The sequence below is a fragment of the Bombina bombina genome, chromosome 4 (assembly GCF_027579735.1).
Source record: "Bombina bombina isolate aBomBom1 chromosome 4, aBomBom1.pri, whole genome shotgun sequence".
NCBI lineage: Eukaryota > Metazoa > Chordata > Amphibia > Anura > Bombinatoridae > Bombina > Bombina bombina.
This window is the reverse complement of record NC_069502.1, coordinates 75,298,519-75,322,268: the sequence shown is the minus strand read 5'-3', so window position 1 is coordinate 75,322,268 and position 23,750 is coordinate 75,298,519. Positions and strand designations below refer to the sequence as shown.

The following is a 23,750-nucleotide window of genomic DNA, read 5'->3' as shown; positions in this document are numbered from 1 at the left end:
TCTCTGTTAGACTATTCTCTCTCTCTATACTGTCTCTGTTAGACTATTCTCTCTCTCTATACTGTATCTGTTAGACTATTCTCTCTCTCTATACTGTCTCTGTTAGACTATTCTCTCACTCTATACTGTATCTGTTAGACTATTCTCTCTCTCTATACTGTATCTGTTAGACTATTCTCTCTCTCTATACTGTCTCTGTTAGACTATTCTCTCACTCTATACAGTCTCTGTTAGACTATTCTCTCACTCTATACTGTCTCTGTTAGACTATTCTCTCACTCTATACTGTATCTGTTAGACTATTCTCTCACTCTATACTGTCTCTGTTAGACTATTCTCTCACTCTATACTGTCTCTGTTAGACTATTATCTCACTCTATACTGTCTCTGTTAGACTATTCTCTCACTCTATACTGTCTCTGTTAGACTATTATCTCACTCTATACTGTCTCTGTTAGACTATTCTCTCACTCTATACTGTATCTGTTAGACTATTCTCTCACTCTATACTGTCTCTGTTAGACTATTCTCTCTCTCTCTACACTGTATCTGTTAGACTATTCTCTCACTCTATACTGTATATGTTAGACTGTTCTCTTTCTATACTGTCTCTGTTAGACTATTCTCTCACTCTATACTGTATATGTTAGACTATTCTCTCACTCTATACTGTATCTGTTAGACTATTCTCTCACTCTATACTGTATCTGTTAGACTATTCTCTCACTCTATACTGTATCTGTTAGACTATTCTCTCTCTCTATACTGTATCTGTTAGACTATTCTCTCTCTCTATACTGTATCTGTTAGACTATTCTCTCTCTCTATACTCTATCTGTTAGACTATTCTCTCTCTCTATACTGTATCTGTTAGACTATTCTCTCTCTCTATACTGTATCTGTTAGACTATTCTCTCACTCTATACTGTATCTGTTAGACTATTCTCTCTCTCTATACTGTATCTGTTAGACTATTCTCTCACTCTATACTGTATCTGTTAGACTATTCTCTCTCTCTATACTGTATCTGTTAGAGTATTCTCTCACTCTATACTGTATCTGTTAGACTATTCTCTCTCTCTATACTGTATCTGTTAGACTATTCTCTCACTCTATACTGTATCTGTTAGACTATTCTCTCACTCTATACTGTCTGTTAGACTATTCTCTCACTCTATACTGTCTCTGTTAGACTATTCTCTCACTCTATACTGTATCTGTTAGACTATTCTCTCTCTCTATACTGTATCTGTTAGACTATTCTCTCACTCTATACTGTATCTGTTAGACTATTCTCTCTCTATATACTGTATCTGTTAGACTATTCTCTCACTCTATACTGTATATGTTAGACTATTATCTCACTCTATACTGTATCTGTTAGACTATTCTCTCACTCTATACTGTATATGTTAGACTATTCTCTCACTATATACTGTCTCTGTTAGACTATTCTCTCACTCTATATTGTTTCTGTTAGACTATTCTCTCACTCTATACTGTATATGTTAGACTATTCTCTCACTCTATACTGTCTCTGTTAGACTATTCTCTAACTCTATACTGTATATTTTAGACTATTCTCTCACTCTATACTGTCTCTGTTAGACTATTCTCTCACTCTATATTGTCTCTGTTAGACTATTCTCTCACTCTATACTGTATATGTTAGACTATTCTCTCACTCTATACTCTCTCTGTTAGACTATTCTCTCACGCTATACTGTCTCTGTTAGACTATTCTCTCACTCTATACTGTATCTGTTAGACTATTCTCTCACTCTATACTGTCTCTGTTAGACTATTCTCTCTCTCTATACTGTCTCTGTTAGACTATTCTCTCACTCTATACTGTCTCTGTTAGACTATTCTCTCACTCTATACTGTATCTGTTAGACTATTCTCTCACTCTATACTGTCTCTGTTAGACTATTCTCTCTCTCTATACTGTCTCTGTTAGACTATTCTCTCACTCTATACTGTATCTGTTAGACTATTCTCTCACTCTATACTGTCTCTGTTAGACTATTCTCTCTCTCTATACTGTCTCTGTTAGACTATTCTCTCTCTCTATAATGTCTCTGTTAGACTATTCTCTCTCTATACTGTCTCTGTTAGACTATTCTCTCTCTCTATACTGTCTCTGTTAGACTATTCTCTCTCTCTATACTGTCTCTGTTAGACTATTCTCTCACTCTATACTGTATCTGTTAGACTATTCTCTCACTCTATACTGTCTCTGTTAGACTATTCTCTCTCTCTATACTGTCTCTGTTAGACTATTCTCTCACTCTATACTGTATCTGTTAGACTATTCTCTCACTCTATACTGTATCTGTTAGACTATTCTCTCACTCTATACTGTATCTGTTAGACTATTATCTCACTCTATACTGTATCTGTTAGACTATTCTCTCTCTATACTGTATCTCTTAGACTATTCTCTCTCTCTATACTGTATCTGTTAGACTATTCTCTCTCTCTATACTGTATCTGTTAGACTATTCTCTCTCTCTATACTGTATCTGTTAGACTATTCTCTCTCTCTATACTGTATCTGTTAGACTATTCTCTCTCTATACTGTCTCTGTTAGACTGTTCTCTCACTCTATACTGTATCTGTTAGATTATTCTCTCACTCTATACTGTCTGTTAGACTATTATCTCACTCTATACTGTATCTGTTAGACTATTCTCTCACTCTATACTGACTAAGACTATTCTCTCACTCTATACTGTCTCTGTTAGACTATTTCCTCCCTATTTACTGTATCTGTTAGACTATTCTCTCACTCTATACTGTCTCTGTTAGACTATTCACTCACTCTATACTGTCTCTGTTAGACTATTATCTCACTCTATACTGTATCTGTTACACTATTCTCTCTCTATACTGTATCTGTTAGACTATTCTCTCTCTCTATACTGTATCTGTTAGACTATTCTCTCACTCTATACTGTATCTGTTAGACTATTCTCTCACTCTATACTGTATCTGTTAGACTATTCTCTCTCTCTATACTGTATCTGTTAGACTATTCTCTCTCTATACTGTCTCTGTTAGACTATTCTCTCACTCTATACTGTATCTGTTAGATTATTCTCTCACTATACTGCATTTGTTAGACTATTCTCTCTCTATACTGTATCTGTTAGACTATTCTCTCTCACTATACTGTATCTGTTAGACTATTCTCTCATTCTATACTGTCTCTGTTAGACTATTCTCTCTCTCTATACTGTATCTGTTAGACTATTCTCTCACTCTATACTGTCTCTGTTAAACTATTCACTCACTCTATACTGTCTATGTTAGACTGTTCTCTCTCTATACTGTCTCTGTTAGACTATTCTCTCTCTCTATACTGTATCTGTTAGACTATTCTCTCACTCTATACTGTATCTGTTAGACTATTCTCTCTCTCTATACTGTCTCTGTTAGACTATTATCTCTCTCTATACTGTCTCTGTTAGACTATTCTCTCTCTCTATACTGTCTCTGTTAGACTATTCTCTCTCTCTCTCTCTCTCTCTCTCTCTCTCTCTCTATATATATATATATATATATATATATATATATATATATATATATACTGTCTCTGTTAGACTATTCTCTCTCTCTATACTGTATATGTTAGACTATTCTCTCTCTCTATACTGTCTCTGTTAGACTATTCTTTCACTCTATACTGTCTCTGTTAGACTATTCCCTCAAGATATGCTGTCTCTGTTAGACTATTCTCTTACTCTATACTGTATCTGTTAGACTATTCTCTCTCTCTATACTGTATCTGTTAGACTATTCTCTCTCTCTATACTGTATCTGTTAGACTATTCTCTCTCTCTATACTGTCTCTGTTAGACTATTCTCTCTCTCTATATATATATATATACTGTCTCTGTTAGACTATTCTCTCTATACTGTATCTGTTAGACTATTCTCTCTGTATACTCTATCTGTTAGACTATTCTCTCACTCTATACTGTGTCTGTTAGACTATTCTCTCTCTATATACTGTATCTGTTAGACTATTCTCTCACTCTATACTGTGTCTGTTAGACTATTCTCTCTCTCTATACTGTATCTGTTAGACTATTCTCTACTCTATACTGTCTGTTAGACTATTCTCTCACTCTATACTGTCTCTGTTAGACTATTCTCTCACTCTATACTGTATATGTTAGAGTATTCTCTCTCTCTATACTGTATCTGTTAGACTATTCTCTCTCTATACTGTATCTGTTAGACTATTCTCTCCCTCTATACTGTCTCTGTTAGACTATTCTCTCTCTCTATACTGTCTCTGTTAGACTATTCTCTCTCTATATATATATACTGTCTCTGTTAGACTATTCTCTCTCTCTATACTGTATCTGTTAGACTATTCTCTCTCTCTATACTGTATCTGTTAGACTATTCTCTCTCTCTATACTGTCTCTGTTAGACTATTCTCTCTCTCTATATATATATATACTGTCTCTGTTAGACTATTCTCTCTCTCTATACTGTATCTGTTAGACTATTCTCTCTGTATACTGTATCTGTTAGACTATTCTCTCACTCTATACTGTGTCTGTTAGACTATTCTCTCTCTCTATACTGTATCTGTTAGACTATTCTCTCACTCTATACTGTGTCTGTTAGACTAATCCCTCACTCTATACTGTATCTGTTAGACTATTCTCTCACTCTATACTGTCTCTGTTAGACTATTCTCTCACTCTATACTGTCTCTGTTAGACTATTCTCTCTCTCTATACTGTATCTGTTAGACTATTCTCTCTTTCTATACTGTCTCTGTTAGACTATTCTCTCACTCTATACTGTCTCTGTTAGACTGTTCTCTCTCTATATATATATACTGTCTCTGTTAGACTATTCTCTCTCTCTATACTGTATCTGTTAGACTATTCTCTCTCTCTATACTGTCTCTGTTAGACTATTCTCTCTCTATACTGTCTCTGTTAGACTATTCTCTCTCTCTCTATATATATATACTGTCTCTGTTAGACTATTCTCTCTCTCTATACTGTATCTGTTAGACTATTCTCTCTGTATACTGTATCTGTTAGACTATTCTCTCACTCTATACTGTGTCTGTTAGACTATTCTCTCTCTCTATACTGTATCTGTTAGACTATTCTCTCACTCTATACTGTGTCTGTTAGACTAATCCCTCACTCTATACTGTATCTGTTAGACTATTCTCTCACTCTATACTGTCTCTGTTAGACTATTCTCTCACTCTATACTGTCTCTGTTAGACTATTCTCTCTCTCTATACTGTATCTGTTAGACTATTCTCTCTTTCTATACTGTCTCTGTTAGACTATTCTCTCACTCTATACTGTCTCTGTTAGACTGTTCTCTCTCTATATATATATACTGTCTCTGTTAGACTATTCTCTCACTCTATACTGTCTCTGTTAGACTATTCTCTCACTCTATACTGTCTCTGTTAGACTATTCTCTCACTCTATACTGTCTCTGTTAGACTATTCTCTCACTCTATACTGTCTCTGTTAGACTATTCTCTCACTCTATACTGTCTCTGTTAGACTATTCTCTCACTCTATACTGTCTCTGTTAGACTATTCTCTCACTCTATACTGTCTCTGTTAGACTATTCTCTCTCTCTATACTGTATCTGTTAGACTATTCTCTCACTCTATACTGTATCTGTTAGACTATTCTCTCACTCTATACTGTCTATGTTAGACTATTCTCTCACTCTATACTGTATCTGTTAGACTATTCTCTCACTCTATACTGTCTCTGTTAGACTATTCTCTCTCTCTATACTGTATCTGTTAGACTATTCTCTCTCTCTATACTGTATCTGTTAGACTATTCTCTCACTCTATACTGTATCTGTTAGACTATTCTCTCTCTCTATACTGTATCTGTTAGACTATTCTCTCTCTCTATACTGTATCTGTTAGACTATTCTCTCACTCTATACTGTCTCTGTTAGACTGTTCTCTCTCTATATATATATACTGTCTCTGTTAGACTATTCTCTCTCTCTATACTGTATCTGTTAGACTATTCTCTCACTCTATACTGTCTCTGTTAGACTATTCTCTCACTCTATACTGTATCTGTTAGACTATTCTCTCACTCTATACTGTCTCTGTTAGACTATTCTCTCACTCTATACTGTCTCTGTTAGACTATTCTCTCTCTCTCTATACTGTATCTGTTAGACTATTCTCTCACTCTATACTGTCTATGTTAGACTATTCTCTCACTCTATACTGTATCTGTTAGACTATTCTCTCACTCTATACTGTCTCTGTTAGACTATTCTCTCTCTCTATACTGTCTCTGTTAGACTATTCTCTCTCTCTATACTGTATCTGTTAGACTATTCTCTCTCTCTATACTGTCTCTGTTAGACTATTCTCTCACTCTATACTGTCTATGTTAGACTATTCTCTCACTCTATACTGTCTCTGTTAGACTATTCTCTCACTCTATACTGTATCTGTTAGACTATTCTCTCTCTCTATACTGTCTCTGTTAGACTATTCTCTCACTCTATACTGTGTCTGTTAGACTATTCTCTCTCTCTATACTGTATCTGTTAGACTATTCTCTCACTCTATACTGTATCTGTTAGACTATTCTCTCACTCTATACTGTCTATGTTAGACTATTCTCTAACTCTATACTGAATATGTTAGACTATTATCTCACTCTATACTGTCTCTGTTAGACTATTCTCTCTCTCTATACTGTCTCTGTTAGACTATTCTCTCTCTCTATACTGTCTCTGTTAGACTATTCTCTCTCTCTATACTGTATCTGTTAGACTATTCTCTCTCTCTATACTGTCTCTGTTAGACTATTCTCTCTCTCTATACTGTCTCTGTTAGACTATTCTCTCTCTCTATACTGTATCTGTTAGACTATTCTCTTGCTCTATGCGTTGTGTGTTATGCCCTTCTATCACTTTACATCCTTCTGTCTGTTAGATTATCCAATGGGCTGTGAGACTACTGTATTTGCATAGTAATATACATCAGACAGTCCTTCTTGTGAAGTCTATTTGTGTGGAGATGTCCTTGACAATGGTAAATACTGTAATGTGTTGCCCTTATTGTACTGTGACTTACCTAGCCCCTAAAAGGTTCCCTTTATCTCTCTATTTATACACAGAGCAGTCGCTATCTCTTTACATTGAGCTGTCTCTAACATCAGCTACAGATAGTTAGCTGTCTGTTCTGTTTGCCTATGCACATGACTGTCTCTCCTTATAGTAGTTATGTTATTTAGATGATCTCTGACATTATACAGTCTCTGAAATCTCTGCACAAAACTGTCTCTCCCTGGCTTTCAGTTTAACTCTCAATTTGCCTGACTTGTCTCAACCAGGATAGTGCTGTCTTATTCAGTGCCTATACAAGATAGTATGCCATTCTCTTTGTGTCTATCTTTGTAATAAGGTGTCTCAATTAAGAGAGTTGTTAATGCCATTCCAATACTGTCTGAGCCATCATCTCACATAGTAGAGTGCCGTCTCAGGTTGGAGGGAGCTTGCAGTCTTGTTAACCAAGACAGTACTATCTTTGAAAACAATACCTGATGCACTGTCATTAAAATAGTGCTGCCTCAGCCATGGTAGTGCTGTATAAGCCAAAGGAGTGCTCTCACAGCTAGAAGGTTGCCCTTTCAGCCTGGAGAATGCTTACAAAACTGTGTTTTCTTAGCTGAGTGCTGTGTTTAGACACAGAAGCTGAATGTCTGAGCTGTCCTAGCAATCAGCAGAGTGCTGCTTCAGCCATGAATACTGTCTTTGAACACAGCATCTGATGCAGTCTGCTCTGTCTAAGCCACAGGAATGGTGTCTCTAGAAGGTCTCTGCCCACCTGCTGATATACTGAACTGTCTGGTCCATCAGAATGGTCTCTAAACAAAGTGTCTTTGCTATATTAGCCCAACAGCTAATTTACTGTGTTCACATCATAGAGTGTTGTGTTTGACCACAGCAGTAAAAGTATTGAGCTGTCTCACCAAAGATAGTTTTTGCTGTCTTCAGACAAATAGCTGACTCTCTGAACTGTTTGTTATCCAGTGAAGTGCTATTTCAGCTACATGAATGCTGTCTCAATCAGGGAAATGCTCTCTCTTTCAGCTAGGAGGATGATACACTGAGCTGTCTCTGCAGCAGCAGCAGGGCGCAGTCACAAACAGGGAAGTGCTGTCTCACCGTTGCACTCTCTGCTTACAGCTGCAGCACCAGGCTGACTGCACATGCATTTGTACAGTTCGTTGTCGTCAGAGGCACAGAAAGGAAGCAGAGAGCAGAAATCATCCCAGGGGCTCCGGGGAGCTGGAGTGGGAGGGCACACATTTACACAGGCAGCCACAAAGCTGAATGAGCCTCCCCCACCCCCTCCTGCCTACTGCTGCATGAAAGGCACAGCTCACCCAGCCAGTTGTACAGGAGCAAAACACATCCCTCCAGAGTGGTGCCCAGAATCCTGGCAGATCTGCACTGCCCGCAATGTATGGTAAGCAGGGAGCTGGCAGTAGGCAGAGCTGGGGAGGGGGTGCTTAGCGTGCAATGAATGCAAATTAGCTGTAAATAAACTGCTGAATGTGTGGGAATTATGTAGTGCATAATGTATATATACTTGTGCATGAGACTATGCTCCCATTCTGTGGGTAGCTTATCATCGTATGCCCAGTACACTGTACCTATTGAACATTCAACTGTATTTATTTATAAACCAACAACCAGGGTATTATTCAGTCATGAAAATGAGATGTTACTCATTGGCTTGTAGAGAGGGCTGCAGTACATTGCATAGCAGTGCTCTTTATAGCTCTCTGGCATTCAAGGGGTTAAGTTTCACTGCTTGGAATGTCATTGTCCCTCTTCATGTGACAATGTATCAGCAGAGAGCAGGGCAGGGATGGCTCTGTGTAACTCTGGCCAGGTTACTCATTAGTGCTCTGTGCACAGTGACATGCGTTTAGGAGATAACACAAGTTATTGATTCATGACACTGAGGATATTATGTGTTTTTGCCACATGGGCCATTCTGTCATTAGTCATTTAGAAGTATCCAGCACTGCATGTGTTAATAACACCATTGTCATATAAATCTTAGTTATATGAAAACAGGAAAAAAATGCATAGTGAGCACCTACCGGATAAAGCTGATTTGTGTTTTGTTTATTTTTATTTGTGTCACACCTGTTACAGCTGAGAAATAAATCTGTTATAAATAATGCCTTATAATTGTATGTTTGGTGACAATGACATTTGTTTTATTTTATAATATTAAGGATTAATATCTTCTGGTTTAAGTGGGAGGGCAGGTAACATTCAGCATAGTGTATAGGGGTAGCATCATATTTATATAATACATTGAAAACTATCAGACTTCTCAGATGCTTTAGTGTGTCAGGTAAGCAGCTTGGGTAGCTGTGACCCATTGACTCTCAGAATATGCTACATTGGTTACTACAGTGTGTGTCAGTTCATTTTGGCAGAAAGGCTTTCATAATGTAGAAGGGTCCTTAAAGTTTGGACTTTTTAGGCTAGACTTGTCCAGCCTAAGAGCTGCAGGGGACAATGCAATGTCCCAATATATTTAATTTGGAAAAAAACTGTGTCCTGAATGTATCTGGACCAGCAAGGAATGTAGATAGAGCTCTGCTGTATTGGTTTGGTTGCTGACATGTAGGAGGTAGTGGAAAGTGCTAGAGGCAGCAGTGTCATCCAGTAAAGACTAGAGAAGATGTGTTCGGCAAGGTAGGTGTTATATTTAAGGCTTAACACTGCTGATCCTTAACATGGGCATACATTTGTTCAGGGGCAGAACAACCATTGGTGCAGTAGGTGCAGTGGCACCAGGGCCCAAGTGCTGGAGGCACCCATAGCAGCCAGTCTATACATAGCTGTGTTCAGTATGTGTACAATCCTAATGCAGGGGAGCCTTTTATTAGTGCAGAATTCAGGTCTATCTATATATTTCTATATATCTACTTATATCTCTCTAATTAGATCTCTCCATTTCTATCTATCTATTTCTATCTGTCTATATCTATCTAACTCTATTTCTATCTATCTATCTATCTATTTATCTATCCATCTATCTATCTATCTATCTATCTATCTATCTATCTATCTATCTATCTATATATTTCTATCTGTCTATATCTATCTAACTCTATTTCTATCTATCTATCTATTTATCTATCCATCTATCTATCTATCTATCTATCTATTTCTATCTATTTATCCATCTATCCTCAAAATCATTACACAGTTCAGCATGGATATTATTACTATTGCTTACTATTGAGTAAGCTTTGAGGGGGGGGGGGGGGGGGGGCAAAAAATCTTTGCACAATAGCCCTTTATTGACTGTTGAGTAGGTCTGCTACTGTATTTGTTAGTGACTTTTATGCCTCTTGTAATCTGGAAAAGCTTTAACTGATACAAGGTGTGTAGTATTGCCTATTTAGTTTATATATATATATATATATATATATATATATATATATATATATATATATATATATATATATATATACTTCTTAGTCAATGTATTTTCATTTTATTTCCTTCTATTACATTAGTGTGACCATTGGTGAGTCACAGGCCTAGGGGCATCACATGGTTTTCAGAAGCCCTGAAGGGTAAAGGTATACTATTGGCAAAGTAAACCAGTGTATAGATAGTGGTAGGCCACTGAAAAGTTTGTTACCTATTGGCTGGTTGGAAGGAAGTATGAGGTGCATCAAGAAGTAGTAACAAAGGGGGGACAGGCAAGTAGGGATCTATCCATGGAGGCAAGTTTTTATCCATTAGTTTCTCACTGATAATTATACTCCGTTTGGTTACTTTGTCTGGTAAGATAATGTGGTTTTTGACCAGGTGGAGACACATACTTGTTTCAGTGGGTCTCAGTAACATGTTCATTGGAATTGAGACATCTCTATGTACTTGATTCCCAAATTAACCTGTTGTTGCACCACTCATGGCTTTAGAGAGAATGCTGCTGCACCTTTTATGATTAAAGGGACAGGCTACTTGAAATTTTGTATTGTTTAACCCCTTAGTGACCAGACCATTTTTCAATTTTCTTACCATTAGGGAACAGGGCTATTTTTACATTTTTGCTGTGTTTGTGTTTAGCTGTAATTTTACTCTTACTCATTTACTGTACCCACACATATTATATACCGTTTTCTTACTATTAAATGGACTTTCTAAAGATACCACTATTTTCATCATATCATATAATTTATTATAACAAAATTATAAAATATGATGAAAACACTTTTTCTAACTTTGACCCCCAAAATCTGTTACACATCTACAACCACCAAAAAACACCCATGCTAAATAGTTTCTAAAATTTGCCCTGAGTTTAGAAATACCCAATGTTTACATTGTTCTTTGCTTTTTTTGCAAGTTATAGGGCAATAAGTACAAGTAGCACTTTGCTATTTCCAAACCATTTGTTTTTTTCAAATTTAGCGATAGTTACATTGTAACACTGATATCTGTCAAGAATCCCTGAATAACCATTCACATGTATATATTTTGATCTAGGCCCATTTTGGTATATTTCATGCCACCATTTCAAATGCGATTAAATAAAAAATCGTTTTCACAAACTTTAGGTTTCTTTCTGAAATTATTTACAAACAAGGGTTAATTTTAGCTTTATTGTAGAGATCAGCCTCCCACCTGATACAAACCACCCCCTGATCCTTCCCTGACCCCTCTCAAACAGCTCTCTTCCCTCCACCACCCCCCAAAGGTCACCATCATCTTAAGTAAAATAAACGTTTTAAAAAATAAAAAAATAAAACATTTAAATAAATTTTCTGCCGGGTAGTATCCCCCCTTACCTCCCAACCTCCCTGACCCCCCCCCAGACAGCTCTCTAACTCTCCCCCCTCTACCTATTAGCCGCCATGTTAGGTACTGGCAGCTGTCTGCAAGTACCCAGTTTCCTATGTTTTTTGCTCCTTTTTTTACAATAAATAAATAAAAAACGTTTTCCATAGTGTTGCTGCCCCCCTCATTCCCCTACCCCTCTCCCCCTCCCAGGTCCCTTTCCCAAAACATATATATACCCTTCCAACTAAAAAAAAATTGTGGCGTAGCTGTAGCGGTCTCACCCGCTCCCGCCCCCTTCCATCCGCTCCCGCCACTCTCACGCCCCCCCCTCCGGCCCCTCTCACACCTCCTCCTGCCCCCTCCAGCGATGGACCGCCCATCCGCCTCCCTGCTATCCCTCCCACGTCACAAACTATCTGCACCATCGCTGGCCGATGCAGAGAGGGCTACAGAGTGTCTCTCTGTATCAGTTGCTTAAAAAAAGGGTATTGCAAGATGCCGCAATATTGAGGCATCGCTGCAATACCCTGAAAGCGTCTGGAAATGATCACAATAGCTTCCAGTGCTTGAAAGGATCACAATCGCTCCCACCTCTTGAAATGACCGTTAATGACCGATTTTTGTAAGACGTGCCTGGCACGTCCTCGGTCGTTAAGGGGTTAAAAAGAGATAGATAATCCCTTTATTACCCATTCCCCAGTTATGCATATTCAACATGATTATATTACACTTTTAACCTCTGTTATTACCTTGTATCTAACCATCTGCTGACTGCCCCCTTATCTCAGTTCTTTTGACAGACTTGCATTTTAGCCAATCAGTGCTGAGAAAATAACTCTACAGGAGTGAGCACAATGCTATCTAAATGGTACATATAAACTAGCATTGTCTAGCTGTGAAAAGCTAATAGAATGCACTGAGATAATAGACAGCCTTCAAGGGATTAGAAATCAGCCTATGAGCCTACCAAGGTTTAGCTTCAAACAATGAATACAAACAGAACAAAGCAAATTTGATGATAAAGGTAAATTGGTAAGTTTTTGTACAATTGCCTGCTCTATCTGAATTATGAACATTTATCCCACAATCCCCAAAGTCGCCAACAACACTATTTATTTTAGTCCTTATTTTATTTATTTATTTTACCCAGTTCTCTACATAGCACAAGGAGAGAGGGGAAATAATATGCAGATGTATTTTTTTAAAAAAATGATATGATTGCAAAAATAAGTGTAAAGTTTTTGTCTCTTAAAGCAATGGGCGCTGCCATGTTGAAACTCAGGTTTCCTTCCCTGCTGAAGCCAATTAGAGACTGTTATAAATGGGTCACAACAGTAACCAAACACTGTATGCAATTTAGTAGTGTTAAAGGGACATTGTACTGTACAATGTTCTCCCTTTGATATGTTCCCAATGATGCATTCTACCTGCTGGAGTGTAATTAAGTTGTTTATAAATAGCTCCTTTACTTGTATTTTGTCATCTGAAATAGCTAATGTTGCAAGTTAAAACCACCACCTTTACTCCAAATATTAATACTTTTGTATTCTCTTAAGAAATTCTATATAAAATAGAATCAGCCAGAGCTTGAAGGGGGGGGGGGGGGCTGGGGCAGGGTATGACAGATACTACAATTTATTTTCTGATTATTAGCCTTTGTGTATACAGGGAGTGCAGAATTATTAGGCAAATTAGTATTTTGACCACATCATCCTCTTTATGCATGTTGTCTTACTCCAAGCTGTATAGGCTCGAAAGCCTACTACCAGTTAAGCATATTAGGTGATGTGCATCTCTGTAATGAGAAGGGGTGTGGTCTAATGACATCAACACCCTATATCAGGTGTGCATAATTATTAGGCAACTTCCTTTGCTTTGGCAAAATGGGTCAAAAGAAGGACTTGACAGGCTCAGAAAAGTAAAAAATAGTGAGATATCTTGCAGAGGGATGCAGCACTCTTAAAATTGCAAAGCTTCTGAAGCGTGATCATCGAACAATCAAGCGTTTCATTCAAAATAGTCAACAGGGTCGCAAGAAGCGTGTGGAAAAACCAAGGCGCAAAATAACTGCCCATGAACTGAGAAAAGTCAAGCGTGCAGCTACCAAGATGCCACTTGCCACCAGTTTGGCCATATTTCAGAGCTGCAACATCACTGGAGTGCCCAAAAGCACAAGGTGTGCAATACTCAGAGACATGGCCAAGGTAAGAAAGGCTGAAAGACGACCACCACTGAACAAGACACACAAGCTGAAACGTCAAGACTGGGCCAAGAAATATCTCAAGACTGATTTTTCTAAGGTTTTATGGACTGATGAAATGAGAGTGAGTCTTGATGGGCCAGATGGATGGGCCCGTGGCTGGATTGGTAAAGGGCAGAGAGCTCCAGTCCGACTCAGACGCCAGCAAGGTGGAGGTGGAGTACTGGTTTGGGCTGGTATCATCAAAGATGAGCTTGTGGGGCCTTTTCGGGTTGAGGATGGAGTCAAGCTCAACTCCCAGTCCTACTGCCAGTTTCTGGAAGACACCTGAAAAACATGATTTTCATGCAGGACAATGCTCCATCACACGCGTCCAAGTACTCCACAGCGTGGCTGGCAAGAAAGGGTATAAAAGAAGAAAATCTAATGACATGGCCTCCTTGTTCACCTGATCTGAACCCCATTGAGAACCTGTGGTCCATTATCAAATGTGAGATTTACAAGGAGGGAAAACAGTACACCTCTCTGAACAGTGTCTGGGAGGCTGTGGTTGCTGCTGCACGCAATGTTGATGGTGAACAGATCAAAACACTGACAGAATCCATGGATGGCAGGCTTTTGAGTGTCCTTGCAAAGAAAGGTGGCTATATTGGTCACTGATTTGTTTTTGTTTTGTTTTTGAATGTCAGAAATGTATATTTGTGAATGTTGAGATGTTATATTGGTTTCACTGGTAAAAATAAATAATTGAAATGGGTATATATTTGTTTTTTGTTAAGTTGCCTAATAATTATGCACAGTAATAGTCACCTGCACACACAGATATCCCCCTAAAATAGCTATAACTAAAAACAAACTAAAAACTACTTCCAAAACTATTCAGCTTTGATATTAATGAGTTTTTTGGGTTCATTGAGAACATGATTGTTGTTCAATAATAAAATTAATCCTCAAAAATACAACTTGCCTAATAATTCTGCACTCCCTGTACACAAAGGGATGACAATGAGGCATGTGTCTATAGAGCAATAGATAAAATAAGGATGCAAACTCAATCTATTTAAATGGGTTATGATTTATTGAGAAAAAATACAGCTTTTCATATAAAAAAAACCCCCATAAAGGAACAATTTATTATACATTTTATACTCTGCAAGTCATTGGAACCAAATTAAGGGATTTTTTTTTTACAGTACAGTACCGCTCTAAGGGAAAGATTACAAGTGGTGTGCTAACTGTTGTGCATGAGCAATATCTATTTTTTGTGTGCGTCGGAAATAGCGCACATATTACAAGTTGAATGTAAATCACAAGAGCGCAAACAGATTTTACACTAGCCTGTTTAGCGTGACTGAAACTCTTGTGTAAAGTGTAGAGTGTTAAAAGAAAAGTTGCACCAAACACAACATAAATACATTGTAATTACAAACAGAAAGTGAAGCAGTCTGCCAGGAATGAACAACAGTTCAATGGCTTGTTCTATGGTCCGTTTACCACCTGGGAGTAGCTTCTTTTAGCCCAATTGTGCTTTTCACAGAGGAAAACGTTCCTGAAGTATATCAGTCTGATCCCGCCTAACAAGGTCAGTCCAGTCCCAAAATATCAGGCAATTCTTCAATGAAATAGGGAAATGGCAACCCCAGACAATGGTTTGGCTTCCTTTGGGGTTCGTCAGTGAGGTGCATCCATAACCCTCTAAGCACACTAGACAAGGAGTCCACGTCTGGTTTCCCCCGCGACCCTTAGAGATAATTCCCCAGGGTCATAATACAAATACATAAAGAAAGAGAATCAGTCTGCCAGGAACAAACAACAGCTCAGTGGCTTGTTCTATGGCCGGTTACCACCTGGGATTAGCTACTTTTAACCCAATTATGCTTTTCACAGAGGAAACTGAAGTTTATCAGTCTGATTCCGCCTAACAAGGTTAGCCCAGCCCCAAAATACATTGTACATTACAGTTACACTCATATAAACACTAATAAAAAATATTCATATAAATATTAAAATATTTATATATTTCTATATATATATCTGATAATGTTAATGTAAAATAGATATCTATAACTATATATCTTTAGGAATAGATATAAAGGTAAATATATATATATATATATATATATATATATATAAAAATATGTATAGAAATATATAGTTACAATAAAAATTACATTAGTCTGTATGTTAACAACATTGGAATGTGAAATATTCATAACTTTCTCTCATAAGCTCTCCATTGACTTCTATAGTAAGAATACGTTAATGTGGGTTTTGTTCGTGCACAAACTTGTTAACTTTTAACTTGTAATATGCGTGCTACCCAACGTGCGCAAAAAGATTACTTCTGGAGTTTAAGTCTTGAGTTTGCATTTACATTTCTAACAGTAAATGGATAGCCCACAAAATTTAGAATTAATTTACAAGAAGACGGAGCAAAATAAATAATTAAAGTATATAGCAAAGTTTTTATATCAAACATTATTAAACATTGTGTATTAAAATCTCAATGTGTTCAATGTCCCTTTAATATTTAGCTTTATGGTAATTTTTGCTAGCACCCCATCTTTTAAGGGCCATAACTGTCCATGTGCAGAACATTTTTATGTTTTATTGATGGAAATTAATAACTTAAATATAGCTCTCCCCTATACCCTTGTTGCACCTCATTCACCACTTTCCACCCTGAGAAACCTTTACAGACAATTTCATCCAGTGGAAAATGTGTGATTATGATCAGTTAAAATTTGAAATAATTGGTCTGTATTTATGTGCACATCCAGTAGGTGACAGTTGATCCTGGAAAATTTGAAACCCGTCTATATTTATGTGCACGTTCAGTAGGTGACATGGGATCCTGGTAAATTTGGACATTACCTGTACTTATGGATATATCTAGTATGTGAAGGATTATCTTGCTATTTATAAGATTTGCCTGAGTTTATACATGTTTGTTCCTGGTAAATCCAGAAATTGTCTGCATTTGTGAGCATATATCTATTAGATGAAAGATTATCTTGCTAAATTAGTTTCTCTGCAGTGTATACACTGGTTTTTATATGTCAATAAGTAACATTTCTAATGGGGGGGGGGGGGGGGTTATGTTCTCATGGAAGATAAAAATAATGCTAACAAGGCATGGAATATATTTTCAACCAAGAATTTAATAGACCATAGGGCATAGTCTGATTCTATAGAAAAGCATATCAATACTTTTTTTGTCTTCAGAGTTCACCAATAATGGGACTGTAAAGATAGAATTAGACGTTTATAAATTACGTATTGCATGCGATTTTAAACAACTTTCCAATTTATTTATGTTATCTAATTTGAGTTGTTCTCTTTGTGTCCTTTGTTGAAAAGCATACATAGGCAGACTCAGGAGCAGCAATGCACTGATGGGAACTAGCTGCTGGTTGGTGGCTGCACATTTTTGTCTCTCATTATTGTGTTCAGCTAGCTCCCAATAGTGCATTGCTGCTCCTTCAACAAAGGATACCAAAAGAATGAAGCACATTGGAAAATAGAAGTAAGCTAGAAAGTTGTTTAAAATTGTATGTCCTATCTGATTCATAAAAGAAACAAAATATATATTTTTTTAGGCAAATCATTTGAGGTGGTTTTATAAAGAATTAGGATATTCCATTATGTCTTTCAACTAATTTGTTTAGGGTGAAAAACTAACAATTTTCATACTGCAGCAAAGACATGATTTGAAAATTATCTCTACGCCAACTTCTGACTTTTCTATCCCTGTCGACTGCATCACCATCTCCCCAAGTCCGCAGCCTCAGAGTTACACTTGACTCAAATCTATCCTTCATCCCCCACATCCAATCACTTTCTTCATCCTGCTGCAACCACCTACGCAATATTTCCAAGATTTACCCTTTTCTGAGCGCTAACATCATAAAGCAAACAATCCACTCCCTTGTTATTTCCCGACTTGACTACTGCAATAACCTACTTCCTGGCCTTCCTCTTTCCAGCCTCTTCCCCCTTCAATCCATTCTAACTGCCTCTGCCAGGCTAAGCCACCTTTCCCGTCGCTCTGTATCTTCTGCACCTCTCTGCGAGTCCCTTCATTGGCTCCCCATTTACAGCAGGATTAAATTCAAAATTCTCACCCTTACATACAAAGCTCTCACCAATGCCGCTCCCCACTACCTATCCTCTCTAATAAATAAGTATACACCAGCCCGCCCACTAAGATCCAACAATGACCTGCTCCTTGCATCCGCGACTATTACCTCTTCTCATGCTAGACTGCAGGACTTCTGTCGTGCAGCACCTACCTTTTGGAACACTCTTCCTCGTCCTGATAAGCTTTCCCCTAATCTTTCTTCCTTTAATAATTCCCTGAAGACTTTTTTGTTCAGAGAAGCCTACCACCCAGCTCAGTAATAAATTAATTTCACTTACCTAATATTTCCCTCATCTAACTCTGCATTAACATCTTTCTCAATCTTGCAGTCCTCACCTCCTGTTTCTCAACCTCCTACCCTTCTAGATTGTAAGTTCCCACAGGAATAGGGCCCTCAATTCCTCCTGTATGGGTTTGTAAAATTTTCTCTTGTCTCTTACAAGTTTTATATCATTGTTGTATTTAAATGATTTGAATCAATGGACAGCGCTGCGGGATATGTTGGCGCTTTATAAATAAAGTATAATAATATGATATCTCAAATTGTAATTTAAATAAATGGTCAACTCATCCTCTAGGCTCTTATAACTCTTATTGGCTAAAGATTTGATTTTCCACAACCAGGATTTAAAAAAAATAAATAACTGCTGTTGCAAAAGGACTGAATTTTTTTTTCTTTAAAGTGAAATTGTAATGCGAAAACTACATACTCTAATTTGTTGGAGTTTGTAATTTTTTTTTTGCATTACTGGATCTAGCTTAAAGTGATTCCCCCCACACCGCTAAGCAGTTAAACACATAGGTAAATATTTTCATGGGAGCAGTAACCATGTGAGCTTATAAGCAGAACACGGCTGGTCAGCCAATCAGGAGCAGCAGTCGCACATAACTGCCAATTACCGGACATCTCCCACTTGGGCACATAGAAAAATAAAAGCACATTCTCTAATGTTCTTTTTTGTTGTTTTATTAAATGAATAAAATTATTAAATATTAATAAAAGTTAAAGGGACATGAAACCCCAAAACTTTAACTTGAAACAACTTTCTAATTTACTTCTATTATCTAATTTGCTTAATTCTCTTTGTATTTTTTTGTTGAAAATACCTAGGTAGGCTCAGGAGCTGGGAGCTAGCTCTTGTTTGGTGGCTGTGCATACATTCCTCTGGTTCATAGCGCTGCAAAATCTGTTGGCGCTCTACAAATACCTGATAATAATAATAATTATTGATATGTTCAGCTAGATCCCAGTAGTGCATTGCATCTTGTTTAATAAAGGATACCAAGTGAATGAAGCACAATTGATAATAGTAGTAAATTGTTTAAAAATAAATGCTCTATCTTCTTCATTAAAGATAAATACTGGGTTTAGTATACCTTTAAGCTTTAAATAGTTTGAATTCATTTGGTGTACAATATACTTTGAAGTGTAAAAACAGAATGTTTTAGTGCGTTAGTTAGAGCATTTTCTTATTGCACTATATTACTTATAGTATACACTTAGTCCCTACAAAGCTGTTAGTGTGATTTAATGCAGACATGAACCTAGCTGAACACAGATGAGCCAATGACAAGAGGTGTATGTATGTATGTGTAGCAACCAATTACCCATTAGCTGTCAGCAGTTCATTGCTTCTCCTGAGCATACCTAGGTATGATTTTAAACAAAGGATATCAAGAAAACAAAGTACATTTGTTAAAAGAAGTAAATCAAAAATGTTAAAGGGATACTAAACCCACATTTTTTCTTTAATGATTCAGATAGTGCAGGTAATTTTAAGCAACTTTCTAATTTACTCCTAATATCCATTTTTCTTCATTTTCTTGCTATCTTTATTTAAAAAGCAGGAATTTAAAGCTTAGGAGCAGGCCCATTTTAGGTTCAGCACCCTGGGTAGCGCTTGCTGATTGGTAGCTACATTTAGCCACTAATAAGCAAGCGTAACCTAGGTTATGAACAAAAGATGGGCTGGCTCCTAAGCTTTACATTCCAGCCTTTTAAATGAAGATAGCAAGAGAACGAAGAAAATTTGATAATAGGAGTAAATTATAAAGTTTCTTAAAATTGCATGCTCTATCTGAATCATGAAAGAAAAAAATCTGGGTTTAGTGTCCCTTTAAAACGGCATGCTCCTTGGCTTTTATATTCCTTTAAAATAACAGTAGTGTATCTGGCATATTATATAGCTACTCTGTTATTTTAGGATTATATAAATAGAACAATAATAAAATATCTTAACAAATTTGAGCATTTGATTTTTGTTTTTTTATGTCCCTTTAAACAACTGGTAAGCTTGAGTCAATAATGTAAGCGTGACATGCGCTAATGAATTTTGAAGCTAGAATTTCCCTTTGAATCATTAGCAATGTGTGTTAGCAAATCACTTCTAGTAAAAGCAGTAATTTACTTCAGTGATAGCTTTTACAGTGCACGTGACATATAGAGCATACATCTGTATGTTGCTGCAAGCTCTCTTGGTAAATGCAAACTGTGATTTCATGTAACATACGGATGGATACTGCTTATGCCGAATGCAACAATGTTCCGTTTTGCTAAAAGTATTTTTACAAATATAAGTGTAGTGTAAAACTGCTTGTAGTTAAATCAAAATTTTGACAACAATGTCCCTTTAAAGAGATAGGAAAGTCAAAATTAAACTTGCATGATTCAGATAGCGCAGGTCATTTTAAGACACTTTTAAATTCACTTCTATTTTCAAATGTGCTTCATTCTCTTGGTATCCCTTGTTGAAAAAGAATATGCACATATCCTACACTAATGGGAGCTAGTTGCTGATTGGTGCCTGCACACATTTGTCTCTTGTGATTGGCTACTAGATGTGGTCAGCTAGCTGCCAGTAATACAATGCTGTTAGTTCAGCAAAGAATAACAAGATCATGAAGCAAATTTGATAATAGAAGTAAATTAGAAAGTTGTTTGAACTTGTATGTTCTATCCAAATCATAAAAGAAAATGTTGGGGTTTCCTGTCCCTTTAAATGCTTCTGTATGTGCACTCAGGGTGTGTTATAGGGTTGAATAAAAAGACTTATTCTGTAAACCATAGCATTACCCTATTCAAAGTCAAAGATTCCTGATTTTTTTTTTCATGAACAAGCCAGACAACCTCTCAGCAATTTGCTATCTCTACAGCTTGGCATGATGCCTGGCATTACTGGCACTAGTGGTAAACTATATATTGTTGTTCTCCAGCTCTGGTTCAGCTCTGTAAATGTCATATGAATGAGAAGCTGTGTTCTGAAGGCACAGAAACACTATGCTACGTTTATTGTGAATATAATAATGTTTATAGAAGTTATAGGGATCCAATCACTAAATCATGATATACAAAGTATTCAGCTTATTTTTTTAAATGACATTTTTTTAATATATGGATTGTTTATTTGGAAGCAAACACCTTGTTATTACAACTTGTAATATTTATATTCAGTCTTGCAATAAAGTAACATACTAGGCACGTTTGGAAATATTTTCCATACGTTAACACCTTGTTTGCTGCAATTATATTTGAATTGCCAAACTCTACCATGACTTGCCTTATTTGAAGGAGCCACTCCTGACTTGTTACAGCTATAGCCACTGTCATTTTGTTAGCAATAGCTCCATTATTTTGCAGTTTGTGATCTGATAATCTCTGCTGAGACCATTCGATGACAGATATGTGGCAGGGTTAGACGTTTGCACTTCCCCAGTTCTCAGAATTGGAAAACATAATTTTCAGATTTTAATTAGAAGAAAAGTGGTCAAAATAAACAATGAAAGTTGTTTTCACTATACATAATTAAACATTTATATTAAAATCTCAAAATGATTACTGTTCCTTTAAAGGGACATTTTCATGTCAAAATTGAATGCCCTAATTTGTTAGAATTTTTTTTTGCATTACTGATATTAAATCCAAAAACATACCATACCATTTTAAACAACTTTCCAATTTACTTTTGTTATCAAATGTGCTTCATTTTCTCTGAGTCATTTGTTGAAAGAGAGTTAATGCACTACTGAGCTAGCTGAACACATTGAGTGAGCCAATAATAAGTGCAGCCACCTATCAACAGCTAGCTTCCTGCAGTGCATTGCAGTTCCTAAGCCTATGTATGCTTTTCAACAAAGGATAGGAAAAGAACAAAACACATTAGATAATAGTAGTCATTTGTAAAGTTATTTAAAATTGTATTCCCCATCTTAGTCATGGTCGACGAGTGCAAAAATACAAGAAGTAGGGAGCGCGAGCACTGCTGGAGCAATGCTGCTTTTATTTTTGTAATGGTATTACTAGTCTGTAGTTACTATGTAGTAAAGTCGGAGAGTGCACAAGCAAAATGTCCCTCAGTAAATAGTTTTTTGTTATGAGGGACTGCACTAAAATTAATGCCAGATAACGCTTGAGCACAAAACCGATGGAGTAGTGAAGTTTTTGGTTAAAGTGAAGGTCAATTTTGACTAATTAATGCCCGTTTTTTAATAAACCTATTAAAAATAAGGGTTTTTTAATTCATCAAAATTGGCATTTCAAGTGTTTTCTTCAAAAACGTACCTTTTAATCCTGAGAGCCGCTACAGCGCTTCCTCCACCCATCACAAGCCCTCTTCGCAGGTCCAAAATGACGAATCCGGCTTCATCCAATCACAGCGTTCCCTCAGGCCATGACCACCCCGGGGGGAACGCCGTGATTGGAGAAAGCTGGATTCATCTTTTCTGACGTAAGCAGAGGCTTCCGATGGCCGAGGTAAGTTTTTGAAGAAAACGCTTGAAATTTAAATTTTGATGAATTAAAGTGCCCTTGTTTTTAATAGGTTTATTAAAAACCAGGCACTTATTCGTCAAAATTGACCTTCACTTTAAGTTCTTTGCTATACACCTTAAAGGGACACACAAGTCATAATAAACTTTTATGATTCAGTGATAAGACACTTTCCAATTCACTTCCATTATAATATTTTGCACAGTCTTTTTATAGTCACACTTTCAGGGGAACAAGATCCTACTGAGCATGTGCACAAGCTCACAGGGTATACGTATACTAGTCTGTGATTGGCTGATGTCTGTCACATGATACAGGGGGATGGAAAATGGGAGCGAAAATAAATTTGTCCAAAATAAATCTACTGCTTATTTGAAATTCAGAGTAGGTGCTAAAATATTGTCTTTTTATTATGCACTTGTTAATTATGCAATTCTACTGCATTTAGTGCTCCTTAAAGGGCCATGATACCCAAATGTTGAAACACTTGAAAGTGATGCAGCATAGCTGTAAAAAGCTGGCTAGAAAATATCACCTGAACATCACTATGTAAAAAAGGAAGATATTTTACCTCAAAATGTCCTAAGTATTCAAACCACATTTTAAAGGACTTTAAAGGGACAGTATACGCCAATTTTCAAAAATTTTTTTTACAATAAAAACCTTTATGGGCTATATAAATCATCTACAAAACATTTATGCAAAGAAAAAATTAGTGTATAATGTCCCTTTAAGCACCAAATCAGTATACCTGTCCCGGGACAGGCAAGGGAA

At 36.8% G+C, this 23,750-nt stretch overlaps 1 protein-coding gene across 2 annotated transcripts in view; it reads left to right on the top strand.

Moving 5' to 3' along the window:
• Positions 1-8,304: 8,304 nt before the first annotated feature.
• EFR3B (EFR3 homolog B) overlaps positions 8,305-23,750 on the top strand; it is a 423,284-nt gene continuing 407,838 nt past the window's right edge. For both annotated transcript variants that reach the window (XM_053709515.1, XM_053709514.1), the window contains exon 1: positions 8,305-8,517. In XM_053709515.1, the coding sequence (XP_053565490.1) occupies positions 8,511-8,517 (7 nt within the window). In that variant the 5' untranslated portion in view covers positions 8,305-8,510. The remainder of the gene's footprint in view (positions 8,518-23,750) is intronic.